Below are 15,688 nucleotides of genomic sequence, written 5' to 3'. Positions count from 1 at the left end.
TAAATCTTCTGTTTATTTAGCCACCTATTCCTGGGTTTCTCAGCCAGGTGTGTTTGGAGTCTCGGTGTGAGAGCGCCCTCTGGCCTTCGGTTGGAGATTTACTGCTCATCACAAAACTGTGCTTCAATGAAAGATTTGCATGACAACAGATTTATCGATTTATCGCCTTTGCAATTAAATTTAAATTAATTGTGCAGCCCTACTTCATACATTTATTGCAAAGAACCGCCTGCCCACATCCAAACAACTGCCAGAACTTTTATGAGGTCCTACACGCCTAAAAGTCTCTTTTCTGCTTGATGTTTGTGGGAAAACATTACCGCTTTCCTCTGTTTCTCTCTAATGTCTGGAGTCCACTTACATAACTGCACTTTTACAAAGGAGAAAGGCTTGCAGACAGACCACCGAGATTTCGGCGCCGACCCCTCTGGAATGCAGCCTGCTGTTCCTCAGGTTGCCTTCGAAGCAAGCTGCTGGGAATTCAACTTATGAATAATCATTTATGACCATTAAAAACTGAACATGTTTAGAAGGCAATAAGCATTTATGTCTGTCCAGCGTGTTGCTGTTATAATTTTATTTTTATTTTTTTTAAGTAATCTGCATGTTTTTTCTCCCCTGTATGTCTGACTGTGAAAGAGATTCATGTAGACAGTGTGTTGTCTTTTTTTTTTTCGACATTTTTTGTGGGCATGTGCAGTTTAAGTTAATATATGCTGTTGTCCAGTGGATATTTTCTCTCATGAAACACACTGATAGCTGAATAGCTATCACACAATATCATCATTTCTGTAGCGCTTACATCATCTTGTCCCTTATAATGTTTATATTTTATTCTTATTTTTAATTAATGCTGTACCTTGCCACCCACATATTTTGTTCGGTGTCATATTAAAATATAATTAATCTTTTTTTTTTTTTTTCTATTGTTGATTTTCTTCAAGGATGTATTTATTGCTCAAGAGTTAACATATAACTGATTTATTATCCGGTTGGAAGGATTGATTTGACCAGATTAAGCACTATAATGACTTGCTATTTTTCTGATACTACAAAAATCAGAAACTCAAGCCTTTATTCATCACCTTGTTCTGCAAGAGTCTGTCAAGGTTTGCACGTACCACATATCTGATGCTAAAGGAACATTAGCACTCACCTGTAATCGTAACTAGGAGAACACTAGTCTTTTTCATCATGCTATTTCTCTGTAACTAATTTCTGCAAAATGCACTTGTGCAAAAAGGATTAGTTTGGATTTTTGTGATCATTTCCCCATGAATCGGGGACTTCGATATCCACCCTGATAACTTCATTTGATATTGCAGAACTGCTGGGACAACTTAATTCAGTGAAACAGACTTTCAGAGACTCCCCTACATGTCAAGGCCAAAGGCTTTTAAAGTGACTTATCAATTGAATTACTCATTTTGTGAGTCATACCTGTTCATTTCATTTCACAAATGTTATAAACTCTATACATATGTATTTTAAGCTTGTCAAGTGATTATTTTTTTTTTTTTTCTGTTATTCATCAATGTTTTATGGATACAAATACAGTTTACAGACATTTTCTGAATATTATGTTGCTATACTTGTATACAAAGTTTTATCCAAAACAAAATGTGTTATAAATGTACCCTAAAGTTAAATGTTACAGTCTATTCATGATAAAATATTTAAAAAGTTATTCACCTAGTTTAAGATATATTTGTGTCCAAATAAGAACATGTCACATGCATTTTGCCTTAACTGCTGTCATGATGTATGTGTATACGGGTGTTTTTTTGTTTTGTTTTGTCGTCTTCTTTATTTAGTCTACAAATGTTTACAGAATGAGTTGCATGAAACCGTGTGGAAGAAAAGTTAGTTTATGATTAATCATTAATCAATCTTATAAAAGCGAGAACGTGCCAAAATAAAGTGATTTAAGTATACTATACTTGTTGGACGTCCTCTGCAAGTACTGTGAATGAACACACGGTGGCGCGTGCGCTTCACTTAGAGCGCTCTCAAGCTACCTGTTGTGTGAAGCTTTTTAGAGCGCAAAGCGTTGCAACTGCACTGATTTACTCCTATAAAGTGGTCTGTGATTTAGCAGGATGCTGAAATAATAAATACGATAATATAAATTATCTTAAAAAAAAAAGCGCATTCAGCATACCCCTTATCCTAAACCTTTAAAAACTGACTTGAATAAAAATTAGCTTCCATATGGACTGTACATAGAATAGCAGTTTTTATTTATTTTTGCTGTGAAGGACAGAAAAGAGGGATGGGGGCTACGAGGTAGGCTATGTGAATTATTAATACGCTTTCTTTCACACCAGCACACACACACACACACACACACTTGGAGGGGGAAACACCCCTCGTTCAGTTTCCATAGCACCGCCCCCAGGAGGCTTGCACGGTGTTTGATGGAAAACAAGCAATAGGTGTAAAAACACAAATGTAAACTTCGAATGTCAGGTCACGTGCCGTTTATAGACGCACCGAAAGAATCTCATTTGCCGCCTGTGAAACATAATTCAGATCATCTGAGGACAAAATTGGAGAAAATGTGAATGGGATGTGAAGATTTTCCGCCCCCTCCAACCCCTCCCAAAGCAGTGGCACTCTGACGGGAGGGATCCAGCGCTAGACTGTCGCTGACCTTGGTGCTGAACGCCATTCACCTTCCCTTCTAAAGCTATTTCACTGGTACTCTGCATCGAAAAAGTGACATTGCTCTTAATTAATCAGTCGTCGGTTTTTATTTAATTTAATTATTTTTTTTTTTACATTAATTCGTTGACTCAAATCTGAGATGGCATCGCGTGCTCTTATTGCGCGCGGAGCAGTTTATGACTTTATAACTATGAGTAGACAGCGCCAGACCCCTTCTGATATCTCTCTTGTGTAGGCGGATTCGATCTGTGACCACCGTCGTGAATTTTCTTCATCTGTCTTACTGAATCATTGATCCGCTGGGTATCGGTCCGGTGCTCTGTCATCTCACACTGTGACATGGTACTTTAACACTACCGGGGGAAACCGTGGGAGTATCATATTTGGACATGGAGACTCCTAGGGAGCCTGGTGCTATACCCAGCAGCAAAGAGAGACTGAAGCAACTAGCGGGGAAGACACTGGGACACTTGTACAAGTAGGATGTTTTAACATTATGAAATTGAATAATTCACGTAGAAATAAAGAATGTGTTGTATGTTGTGGCTATATGGATAAATAGGCTACGCTAACTATTGCTATAAAAGAACAGAAAAATCACAAATATGCAGCTAGTTTCTTGTATTCAGTAAAGAGATTCCCCAGTCGTTTTTGGCGTCTCGCCCCATGGAGACGTGAAGAAAATTATGTAATTCTGCATAATCTTGGGAGGAGGGGATGGAAGCACGCGAGTTTTCCTATCTTTGAAGTTTGTCATTGTAATCCGACTACTAAAATGCATTTATAATTGAATAGTAATCGTTCAGTTAGAGGATTCCCTTGAGTGCCGATTCCTTTTTAGAGACAATTTGCGTATTCCCGCAAGACCTGCAAAAAAGACCACAATTGAAATCGCATGAAAAAAAAATCGGGTTGTACATAATTATTTCACGTTGATTGACGCTGTTTTACATCAAGTCATTATTTTTTGATAAAAAAATAAAAATAAAAAATAAATAAAAAACGGGGAAAAAAAACACCGCTTCGCAAGCCTGAACTAATTGTTATTTCGAAATAGAAATAGGCCTATCTTTTCTCCAGAGTACAACTATTATTATTATTATTTTCGTTTGCTTAGGCCTATAGACCGTCTCTGAGTATTTTCCAAAATATTGGTACATCGTCTCTTATTTGTCTTCTGAGATTAAAAACCGAATTGACAATTATAGTGCAATTAATTTGTGTTTTTTTGCATTTAAAATATATAAAAGATCACAAAATTAAAAAAATTTTACTCCCACTTGTTAATAAAAATCAATTCCCTTAAATAAAATGTATTATTTTTGTAACAAATACATATAAACTACAATTTGGTGCACATTAAGTTTTAGAATTTGTCTCGAGTCTCGACACAATGTGTATTTTGATTTTCTAGTAAATAACTGTACGCAAATAACTCTGCTTATGACTCTGGTATAGCCTAATACTATTAGTAAAGTGTTAGTGAAGTTCGTGAATATCAGTGGACCTTAATCCTGTGTGAATGTAAACAAGATGAAATGTGAAGGGAATGCTGCAATGCGGTAGTGCGTTTTACAGCAGCACACGAAACCTATGTGGAGTTTACATAAAAATTCTTGCGTTGAAAAAAAAAGAATTTCTGTAAGCCATTTTAATGACTATTGTCTTATTTTTTTCCTTGCAAATTAGAGCATGCTACTAGTAGTGAATGCAAATTGAGTTATATGTCAACATAAAATCTTGATTCACTTGTTCTCTATTGTCTTAAGTAGCCTAATAAAGGTGGATGAGATTCCTATTAATTGGTTCTTCTGGACTGTAGTCGTCTGACGGTTCTCTTCTGACTGATGCAGAGTGATAGAAAAGCGACAAAAACCTGGCGAGAACATCGAACTGACCGAGGATGGACGGCCTACTCAGATCAACGAGAAACAGACACCTTTGTGCGACTGCACGTGCTTTGGACTTCCACGCCGCTACATCATCGCCATAATGAGCGGCCTCGGGTTCTGCATCTCCTTCGGTATTCGGTGCAACTTAGGCGTTGCAATAGTGAGCATGGTTAACAACAGCACCCTTCACCTGAACGGGAAGATCATCATCAAAGAGGTTTGTGCGCGTGGCACGCTTCGGTTTTATACGTTCGCGTCAGCTTCGTGACACACCCCTCACGAGCGTGCATGCACACACTGACACACATGCACACTGGCTACACTTCGTCTGGAAACTGTAGCCTAACGATTTATGGAATTTAAAAGCACGCTTACTTGTGTTTGTTTGAAAGAGGCTTAGTGGATGTCACTGCTAGCTTGGAAAATATTGAAAACACTAGACTACTCATGCAAAAAAATTGACCTTGGTTACTTGAATGTCATCGGCCTCAAATTGATTAACTCTTCAGCTGGAAACTAATCCTGCGCGCTTGTCATTTTATCTATTTATTTATTTTTTTGTTGCAAACAATAATTAGTATATATATATATTGCCACTGCTCTGAAAAATTAAAGTTGCATTTTAATAACTAATTTATATTATAGCCTATATTATATTTAACCTTAATAGAGGTCTATGAAAACGTGTGCATTCACATTTTCAATTGTCCCTAGCCTTCTGCAAATGGGATTAGAAACCTGATATTTTTTGTTTCTCTCCATTAGAAGGCAAAATTCAACTGGGACCCGGAAACAGTTGGAATGATTCATGGCTCGTTTTTCTGGGGTTATATTGTGACACAGATTCCCGGGGGATACATTTCTTCTAGATTGGCGGCAAACAGGTAAAGCCCTAGGAATTGATTTATTTATTCAGAAGATGATAAAATGATTGTTGTTGTTAGCTCATAATGCAACAGTAAATATAGCCTTTAACATCCTATTTGGTTTACTGAATTTCCCCAATAGAATACGCATAGATAATACCTTAAAGATAGTATTGCCTTATTTTTATTAATTATACACTAATATAGGTGTTATTTTAGTTTCTTACGGATCGCAGAATTTGAGTCAGAAATGTTGCAAACCGAGTCTTATAAAAATAGGCTACAAAACATCTGCAGCTTGTGTCCTATGTTATGCAGGTAAATGGCTTACTGTTACAGGGACTGGCAAGTTCATATGGACATAATGGCCAACATCTCCAAGTGTTTGTCAAACATGGAACTTCGTGTACTCTCTATGAGACGTTGAAAGTATTATTATATTTCAAGAATATTTAAGGAAGAGTACGACTGTCATAGACAGTTATGTAAAACTGTAATACATTTTTGAAATAATTAAAAATCGTATTATGGGTGATTACAGTGATAGTCACGGCGAATTCGTACTTCCAAATTCGTGCTGCAAAGCTACAAATATTTGATTTAGCTCTACACAGTAGCTTGGCGAAGCATGCTGTATTATACAAGGGATGATTATTCATAGCGGCGGATGAAACTGTACCCGTCACTGAAAGAAAAATGGGGTGATGGGGGGCGCTAATTTAGCAAACGTTCAACACAATCTTATTTATTTAGCAAAGACTCTTGTAAGGTCACATGTTTCTTTTGAAAATATATGTTTAAATAAATTTATTTTAGGCATTATTACATTTTATATTGAGTTTATTTAGTCAGAAAAACGAACGATATTTGGAGATACCACTGTTGCGATTTTATTATTCTAATAAAATATGATAAAATATAAACCTTAAGAATACTATTTTCATTCAGGCCTCCAGGGGGAAAGGAAATCAAATAAATAAATCAGTAGCCTACTGCAGACAGGCAGAGAGAGAGAGAGAGAGAGAGAGAAAGAGAGAGAGAGAGATCATTGCTATATGGATGAACAGCACGCTTGTGTTTCCACAGTGTTGTGTGAGTGGCAAAGTGAACGCTGACCCGTCGTGTGAGTTGTAGGATTAGACTTTGGGAGCGGGTCTGTGGGGCATTCTCCACCTGTTAATGAGATCCCGAGGGAAGCGTGTCTAATCTGCTCAATGAGGGGGGCATGGCAACCAGCCCCGGACACGTTGACAGAGGGTTTGGCCGACCTCATCTATCACACAACAATTTATCAAAAAAGAATACTGCCATTGTCGCTGGCTGGAAATATGTGTACACTATTTGTGCTCACTAAAACATATTTTTTTGACGGCTGGCCAATAATAAATGCACGTTATCAAGAAACTAAAATGCTGTGCAATTTTAGGCTATAGTTCTGTTAACTCAGTAGGCTACGTCAATTATTATATATATATATATATATATATATATATATATATATATATATATATATATATATATATATATATATATATATATATATATATTGCATTCTTTAACTTAATTTGTGTATAATTCAACCATGTTTCCGTCCGTTGTTCAGGGTTTTTGGCGCTGCCATCCTCCTCACATCAGTACTGAACATGTTCATCCCCTCAGCTGCACGTGTTCATTACGGCTGCGTCATATTCGTCAGGATATTACAAGGGCTTGTAGAGGTAGGGAAGTACGATTTTCTCTCATCTGTAAATGCTTGTTTGCTAATAACGATCAAATACCATAACTCTCTATAGGTTCGTATCTAACATTTGGACACTTGCCTTTGGTAAATAAGTTCTAAAAGAAAGAAAGAAAGTAACCATGCTATAGCAAGAAAGAAAAACATTTGTGGGAATTATTCCGGGGAAAATCCCAAAGCCCTGTAACAATCAGTTATGGCCTGAGGATATTTCTGTGAGAGTAATAACCCAGGCTTTGTTTTAAGTACAGCTGTATTGATCTGTGGAGGCGCTTATATGTGTGTGAAATAGAGAACTAGATCCACTTCCATTACTCCAACAATGTGTATTATTCTATTATTTTTTGTAAATATAAATTTGCATTAAATGGATTTATGTGATGTAACTTTAACTGCTGCTTAAGATTTTTTTATGATTTGAAAAACTGTCACATTTCTTAGTGATATGGAACGGATGTGTATTATTATTGTTTTTCTAGGGAGTGACCTACCCAGCCTGTCATGGGATCTGGAGTAAGTGGGCTCCTCCACTGGAAAGGAGCCGTCTAGCCACAACCTCCTTTTGTGGTAATCTTTGTTCTCTTTAAAGCAAAACAGTAGATTAGTGAAAAAATAAAGAAAACCAATGGCATTATATTTGTTTTGTTGCTACGTTATGTTAAAACTGAAAGATACATTTGTTGTTTATCCTCAAGAATTCTAGGAAACCTTATTTATGCATGAACTGGATTTTCCTGTGTTGTTTAAATGCATACTCTGCAACTGGTTTTGAGGCATTCAGAAAGATTATTTCTTTTTTCTTTTTTTGACGAAAGAAATGGCTTTTCTTCAATTTAAACTTCTCCTCTCCTCTTCTGTAGGTTCCTATGCTGGAGCTGTCATTGCCATGCCTTTAGCTGGGATCTTGGTGCAGTACACAGGCTGGTCATCGGTTTTCTACGTCTATGGTAAGAGCGTTTTTTGTGTGGACTGTTTGAGCCATGGTTATGGTGCAAACCATCATTGCATGTGCGCTTCACAGTTTTGATGACTGTACTTTAGTAACACACTGATGCTGGGCATTGATTTTTCCTCTGATGCTGCCATGTGTCTATCCATTGTGCTGACACTGAATCTGCTTGTCACTGTGCCAAGAATTGGCACATACTGTCTGGAAAGCAATGAATTGTAATCCATTTAGTTGTATGAAGCGTTTTCAGTTAGCCCATCTTCCTGCCTGCTTCTTTCATGAAGTTTTGTTTTAAGACCAATGTCTAAGAATAGTTTGTTTCCCTTTAGGCTGTTTTGGGATTTTCTGGTATATGTTCTGGATCTTAGTCTCATATGAGAGCCCAGCTGTACATCCCACAATCTCGGCCGAAGAACGCTGCTACATTGAGGAGAGTATCGGCGAGAGCGCTAAGCTGCTAGGTCCTGCAGAAGTAAGTGACCACAAACATACAGGTCCTTCTAAAAAAATTAGCATATTGTTATAAAAGTTCATTATTTTCCATAATGTAATGATCAAAATTAAACTTTCATATATTTTAGATTCATTGCACATCAACTGAAATATTTCAGGTCTTTTATTGTTTTAATACTGATGATTTTGTCATACAGCTCATGAAAACCCAAAATTCCTATCTCAAAAAAATAGCATATCATGAAAAGGTTCTCTAAACAAGCTATTAACCTAATCATCTGAAACAACTAATTAACTCTAAACACCTGTAAAAGATTCCTGAGGCTTTTAAAAACTCCCAGCCTGGTTCATTACTCAAAACCGCAATCATGGGTAAGACTGCCGACCTGACTGTTGTCCAGAAGGCCATCATTGACACCCTCAAGCGAGAGGGTAAGAAACAGAAAGAAATTTCTGAACGAATAGGCTGTTCCCAGAGTGCTGTATCAAGGCACCTCAGTGGGAAGTCTGTGGGAAGGAAAAAGTGTGGCAAAAAACGCTGCATAACGAGAAGAGGTGACCGGACCCTGAGGAAGATTGTGGAGAAGGACCGATTCCAGACCTTGGGGGACTTGGGGAAGCAGTGGACTGAGTCTGGAGTAGAAACATCCAGAGCCACCGTGCACAGGCGTGTGCAGGAAATGGACTACAGAGAAGCAGCACTGGACTGTTGCTCAGTGGTCCAAAGTACTTTTTTCAGATGAAAGCAAATTTTGCATGTCATTCGGAAATCAAGGTGCCAGAGTCTGGAGGAAGACTGGGGAGAAGGAAATGCCAAAATGCCTGATGTCCAGTGTCAAGTACCCACAGTCAGTGATGGTCTGGGGTGCCATGTCAGCTGCTGGTGTTGGTCCACTGTGTTTTATCAAGGGCAGGGTCAATGCAGCTAGTTATCAGGAGATTTTGGAGCACTTCATGCTTCCATCTGCTGAAAGCTTTATGGAGAGGAAGATTACGTTTTTCAGCACGACCTGGCACCTGCTCACAGTGCCAAAACCACTGGTAAATGGTTTACTGACCATGGTATTACTGTGCTCAATTGGCCTGCCAACTCTCCTGACCTGAACCCCATAGAGAATCTGTGGGATATTGTGAAGAGAAAGTTGAGAGACACAAGACCCAACACTCTGTATGAGCTTAAGGCCGCTACGAAGCATCCTGGGCCTCCATAACACCTCAGCAGTGCCACAGGCTGATTGCCTCCATGCCACGCCGCATTGAAGCAGTCATTTCTGTCAGTGTATAACTGAACATAATTATTTGAAGGTTGACCTTTTTTGTATTAAAAACACTTTTCTTTTATTGGTCGGATGAAATATGGTAATTTTTTGAGACAGGAATTTGGGGTTTTCATGAGCTGTATGCCAAAATCATCAGTATTAAAACAATAAAAGACCTGAAATATTTCAGTTGGTGTGCAATGAACCTAAAATATATGAAAGTTTAATTTTTATCATCACATTATGGAAAATAATGAACTTTTATCACACTATGCTAATTTTTTGAGAAGGACCTGTGATCTTGCTTCACTCTTTTGGCCGGATATATATATTCTCAGGAATATAATGGGGTTGTTGCTACTTCACTTATACTATGGTTGTTGCTTAGATTTAGAGTTCAGAACAAATTGTGTGTTGTACTAAAATATCATTTTGTGTCTGATGTCATTTCTCAAAAATAAAGTCACAATGAAATGGAAGAAGCAACAGATATTTTATTCTGTATTTTGATGGACATCTAAGTGTAGCAGATTATCAGAAATGACTTGGGACTTGGTTTTGTGCATCTGTTGTTAACTGGATTTTGAGATAAACTGAAAGTGAAGTGACATTCAGCCAAGTATGGTGACCCATACTCAGAATTTGTGCTCTGCATTTAACCCATCCGAAATGCACACACACAGAGCAGTGAACACACACACACACACTGTGAGCACACACCCGGAGCAGTGGGCAGCCATTTATGCTGCGGCGCCCGGGGAGCAGTTGGGGGTTCGATGCCTTGCTCAAGGGCACCTGAGTCGTGGTATTGAAGGTGGAGAGAGAACTGTTCATGCACTCCCCCCACCCACAATTCCGTCCGGCCCGAGACTAGAACCCACAACCCTTCGATTGGGAGTCCAACCCTCTAACCATTAGGCCACGACTACCCGAGATGTGGGTGTTGCTTTCAAAAGTGATGCAGATAAACACAGGGCACTAAATGACTGGAGAAGTCCTTCATGTGTCACCAAAGAGAAGTCTGTCATTTTCACCGGAAGATCCATTTACGGCATTTTGATTATACATTACAAAGTTAATAAAAAAATTAAACATGCACAGAAGAACTGTTCACAGTAAGATATATACTGTAGTATTCATTTACAAAACACATTGGGTGAATTTTCATTTCATTTCATTTCATCGACTTTAAGAGCTGAGACAAACCTCAAAATTCTCTCTTTCCTTCATTTGCAGTTACTGTGAACAAGACATTGCTGTAGTTTAAAAGTGTAAAGCTTAATTTCAGTAATTTGTGGTTTTAAAGAGGGTAAATGAAAGCACAGAGCAAATTTTGTCAGGATGCCTTGAAAAATGAAAACTTTTGCCATCATTTTGAGGTGAAGGACAATATTTGCAGTGTCACTAAAGGCTGATTCTGTTGCCATGGTGTTATATGAGGACATATACTGTATACCAACAAAGGCATATCAGAAAAGTCTTTTTTCAATATTTATGTTATAATTTGATCAAATTAGTTTTGCCTCAGTGTGCATTTCTCTGGTCTTTGGTCTTCTTTATTGTCCACGTGTTGCAATACTCCTTTCTCTTACAGAAATTCAAGACACCTTGGAGGCAGTTTTTCACATCCATGCCCGTCTATGCAATTATTGTGGCCAACTTCTGCAGGAGTTGGACCTTCTACTTGCTGCTTATCAGTCAGCCTGCATATTTCGAGGAGGTGTTTGGCTTTGAGATTAGCAAGGTAATTGCAGTTTACCTTTCATATTGCATGCATATAAATTGCTATTTGTTGTATACAAACTGGAAAATTCTACAAACATGAACAGTTACTGAATCAGCAGTCAAGCTGTATTTGGGTGTCTGAATTGCATATGATTTTTGTCTATGATTCCAGTGTGCAGCAGTAAATAGGTGACTTTTGTCATTCCCTAAGGTCTGAAATAGGTTGATGAATTATTCATTGTGAATAGTTCATAATGAATAATTCATTAATCACTTATCGGTGATGCTTGCATCTCATTTTGCTCTCATTTTCTCACTTCCTACAGTAAAACCTTCAATCATGTCTTTGCATCTAGTTACAGTATTAACACACTAATAGTAAATATTGCATGTCAGCTTGATTGTATTTTTGGAAGACATTTATTTACCAGATACATCCATTGTAATTAAGTCAAAAATTTTATTTTATATTTCGACCTTTTTTCACTTTACTGTGGTTCAGCCTCATCCTAAAATGCCATAATATCAACTAACGGTGGTCAATGGATATTGCATTCGTTCTGCAGTGTGTTATCAAAAAGATCCTTCTGAGCCTGACGGCTGCTGTTTTATTCAGGTTGGCATGCTGTCAGCCCTGCCCCATCTGGTGATGACTATTATCGTACCCATTGGGGGACAGATAGCCGATTTCCTCCGTAGCAAAAACATCCTGTCTACTACCACAGTTCGGAAGATCATGAACTGCGGAGGTGAGTGCAAACTACTGCTAGGACACAAACGGAATGATAATAGCTCATATGGCTAAATTCTGGTTAAATCCATGCAAGCTAGGATCGTTAAAGGAATGAATGAGAATAAATATAATTTTTATTCAACCTAAATATTAATAGTCATAATTATCATATAATTGCCCATTTTAGCTTAGTTTGTTGAATATCCACTTGTGTTTATCTTTCACAGGCTTTGGGATGGAGGCCACTCTATTGTTGGTGGTTGGTTTCTCACATAGTAAAGGAGTGGCCATTTCCTTTCTTGTGTTGGCTGTCGGCTTCAGTGGATTTGCAATATCAGGCAAGTCTTTGGAGAAAAAGTATGTCTGATTTCATATTTTGACAAGCAGTAGTATAAAAAGCAACCATCCACAGCCAGGGAACACTGCAAATAATGGCTTATTTCTGACAAAAACCATGTTCTCCTTTTATCACTCAAAAACGTTCTTCCTCTGCTGCAGCTTGGAAGGAATAAGTCATTCCGCTGGACTTTTTAAATAATTCATACACACTGTCCCCTGAGAGCAGCCTCACAGGCAGCACATCTAGACAGAGCACTCAGTAAGGGAGGGGCTAGGGACTCCTCCGCTCTACAAGATGGCTACTCTTTCTATTTTTAGGCTGGATCTCCAACATCATGGTAGAGATACTGAAAAATGTGCACTCTTGATGCAGAACCAAACAGAGCAATGCAGTGATTTGAGAATGACATTCTGTAATGTTGTTTGTTGTAGTGTTATTTAATTGTCATTGACTCAAGGACATTCACAGAGTAGTCTATACGCCACTCTTGCTGTGTGCTTAGGGTCATTGTTCTGTTGCAAGATGAACCTTCTGCCGAGTCTGAGGATCTGAATGTTCTGGACTGGGTTTTCATTCAGGCTATCTCAATATTTTGGTGCACTGAGCTTTTCTTTTACTCTCATGAGCACCTCAGTCCCTGCCGCTGAAAAACAGACCCACAGCATGCTTTTTGGGATGCTACTCTGCAGGTGATGAGCAGTGCCTGGTTTCCTTTAAACATGATGCTTAGAAATGAGGTTCACCATTGACCAGATAATCTTGTTTCTCACAGTCTGAGGGTCCTTAAGGTGCTATTTTGGCAAATTCCAAGTGTGTTTTCGTGTTTCTTCACTGAGGAGAGGACTGAGTCTGGCCACACACCGCCATGATATTTGTCCTTCTGTAGATTTTTCCTATCTCCACATATGATCATGGAGCTCAACTAGAGTGAACATCAGCTTCTTGGTCAGTCTAGACAAGGTCCTTCTCTATCAGTTGCTCTGCTTGGCAAGCTGAGTTCAGAATTTTTTCTGAACTCCTCCCAAGATGTGTGGTTTTATGCAATCCTGTCTCTGAGCTCTACAGGCAGGTTAATATGCATTTTCAGCTGTTAGACCATTTATTAAGACGTGTGCCTTTCCAAATCAAACCTGTTCAATGAATTTGCCACAGGCTAACTTCACTCCAAGTGTGGTGACATTTTAGGTGCAAAATTAATTCTCTTAAGCTAAATTTCTTCACTTCACTTAGCAAAATGAGAAAGAAAGGGGTTTAAATACTTTCCCAAGGCACTGTACACACACACATATATATATATATATAATTTCTAATCTTATACAAAGTTATGTCAGTTTGGTCTGATGTTAATGTAATGTATACCCTTATTGCCCATCAGGTTTCAATGTCAATCATTTAGACATTGCTCCTCGCTATGCCAGTATCCTCATGGGAATCTCTAATGGAGTGGGAACTCTGTCAGGAATGGTGTGCCCTCTTATTGTGGGAGCCATGACCAAACACAAGGTAAGACACCTTGGATTTTCAGGATTTTCCTTTGCATTCTAGATGTTCAGTACTATATGAGTGGATTGGCTGGATCTTAACTTGTATGAATGATGTTGCCCCATGGTGGATTAGAAGGTGGATTTGTGACACTTGCGTGGTTTGAGAATCACAGCAGATTTTTTATTTAATTTTTGTTGTTCCAAAACCGGATGTATTATTATACCTGAAAAAACAAAACAAACAAACAAAAAAAAATATATATATATATATATATATATGCCTACTTGTTGTTCATTGCAAAAAGTGCTCAAATTTATCAGCATTAAGCCTATGTTTATTTCATGTGTTATCTTTGCAGCTCCCTGGAGTTTCTTTAGGTCAATGAATTCCTGACAACTCTTTCTTCCTTTCAGACCCGAGAAGAGTGGCAGTATGTGTTTCTTATCGCTTCCATGGTGCATTATGGTGGCGTAATCTTCTATGGCATCTTCGCCTCGGGGGAGAAGCAGCCATGGGCAGATCCAGAACAGACCAGTGAAGAAAAGTGTGGCTTCGTTGATGAAGATGAGCTGGCTGAGGAAACGGGGGACATCACCCAGAGCTACAGTGCCCTGGGAGGTCCAGCCAAGACCTACGGTGCCACTACGCAGTTGAACAGTGGATGGGCAGAAGGATGGGATAAACGAGAGGAGTATGTACAGGAAGGTGTGGAGGAAGGGGGTTACGGATACAGGCAGGGTGGGGATTACTCCTAGACCTCACATGCTGTCACACACACAGATACACACGCACATGATGCGCACAGCTATACATAAACATTCAGTGGAGCAAAAAAAGTATTTGGATGGATACACTTGGACACAAGTCACAACTGGAAATGTCTAAATTCCATTGCATTAAATAACAAAATTCAAGTGCAGTCTGCAATTTGTCTTTCTGTGCTTTTCTTTAGTGGGTGTATGAAGTGTACTCATTTTGAAAAAATAAATAAATTTATGTAGCTATATATTTAAATATATATATAATTTTATAATCTAATATAACAAACTGTTTTTGTAAAATGTTTAGCTTTAAAAAAGTTGCCTTTTTGTTATCTAATCTAATGCAATGACATTTCTACATTTTTAAGTGCAATTTAAGCGTCCAGTTACTTTTTGGAGCCACTGTACATACAGCACAGGATAAAACAATACATGCCCACAATGTAGATTTTGTAGTGTCTGTGAGCTCACTTTCTCTCTCTCTCTCTCTCTCTCTCTCTCTCTCAAAAAAAAAAGATGAATTAAAATTTTTAAAAAAAATTGTCTTTGCACAAATGAAAATGATCAAATTCTATATTTAAATATGAATTTAAACGAGTCAGTTATACAAAGGAGATATTACATATCACAATTGGCAGACTGTAAATATTTTATGTATTAAAACAGAGTTACTTTATTTCGAGTGCAATCATATATAATATTGTGAAACCAAGTTTTTCACCTCATTATTTTGAGCCGTTGCAACATAGAGAAGCCTGTAGAGTTAGTCAGGCAACCGGCTTTCAGAAGCGATTCATGGAGAAATACTGCTGTAGAGATT

At 38.2% G+C, this 15,688-nt stretch overlaps 1 protein-coding gene across 1 annotated transcript; it reads left to right on the top strand.

The window, feature by feature from the left end:
• The first annotated feature begins 2,361 nt into the window (after positions 1-2,361).
• slc17a6b (solute carrier family 17 member 6b) lies at positions 2,362-15,366 on the top strand. The gene is made up of 12 exons (XM_026267431.1): positions 2,362-3,145; positions 4,521-4,776; positions 5,325-5,443; positions 7,029-7,143; positions 7,643-7,730; positions 8,024-8,110; positions 8,442-8,584; positions 11,419-11,568; positions 12,166-12,298; positions 12,510-12,620; positions 13,998-14,125; positions 14,521-15,366. Exons 1-12 carry the CDS (start codon positions 3,057-3,059, stop codon positions 14,860-14,862), a joined length of 1,761 nt encoding a protein of 586 aa, XP_026123216.1. The 5' UTR covers positions 2,362-3,056; the 3' UTR covers positions 14,863-15,366.
• Positions 15,367-15,688: the final 322 nt, after the last annotated feature.

The sequence above is a fragment of the Carassius auratus genome, chromosome 7, assembly GCF_003368295.1.
Source record: "Carassius auratus strain Wakin chromosome 7, ASM336829v1, whole genome shotgun sequence".
NCBI lineage: Eukaryota > Metazoa > Chordata > Actinopteri > Cypriniformes > Cyprinidae > Carassius > Carassius auratus.
This window is presented reverse-complemented; position numbering and strand designations above follow the sequence as displayed.

Excerpts from the sequence above, each read along its gene's own strand:
- slc17a6b (XM_026267431.1), top strand. The coding sequence starts at position 3,057 with ATGGAGACTCCTAGGGAGCCTGGTGCTATACCCAGCAGCAAAGAGAGA. Across the intron at positions 5,444-7,028 it reads TCTAGATTGGCGGCAAACAG|GGTTTTTGGCGCTGCCATCC; the intron begins GTAAAGCCCTAG and ends TCCGTTGTTCAG. Across the intron at positions 14,126-14,520 it reads GAGCCATGACCAAACACAAG|ACCCGAGAAGAGTGGCAGTA; the intron begins GTAAGACACCTT and ends TCTTCCTTTCAG.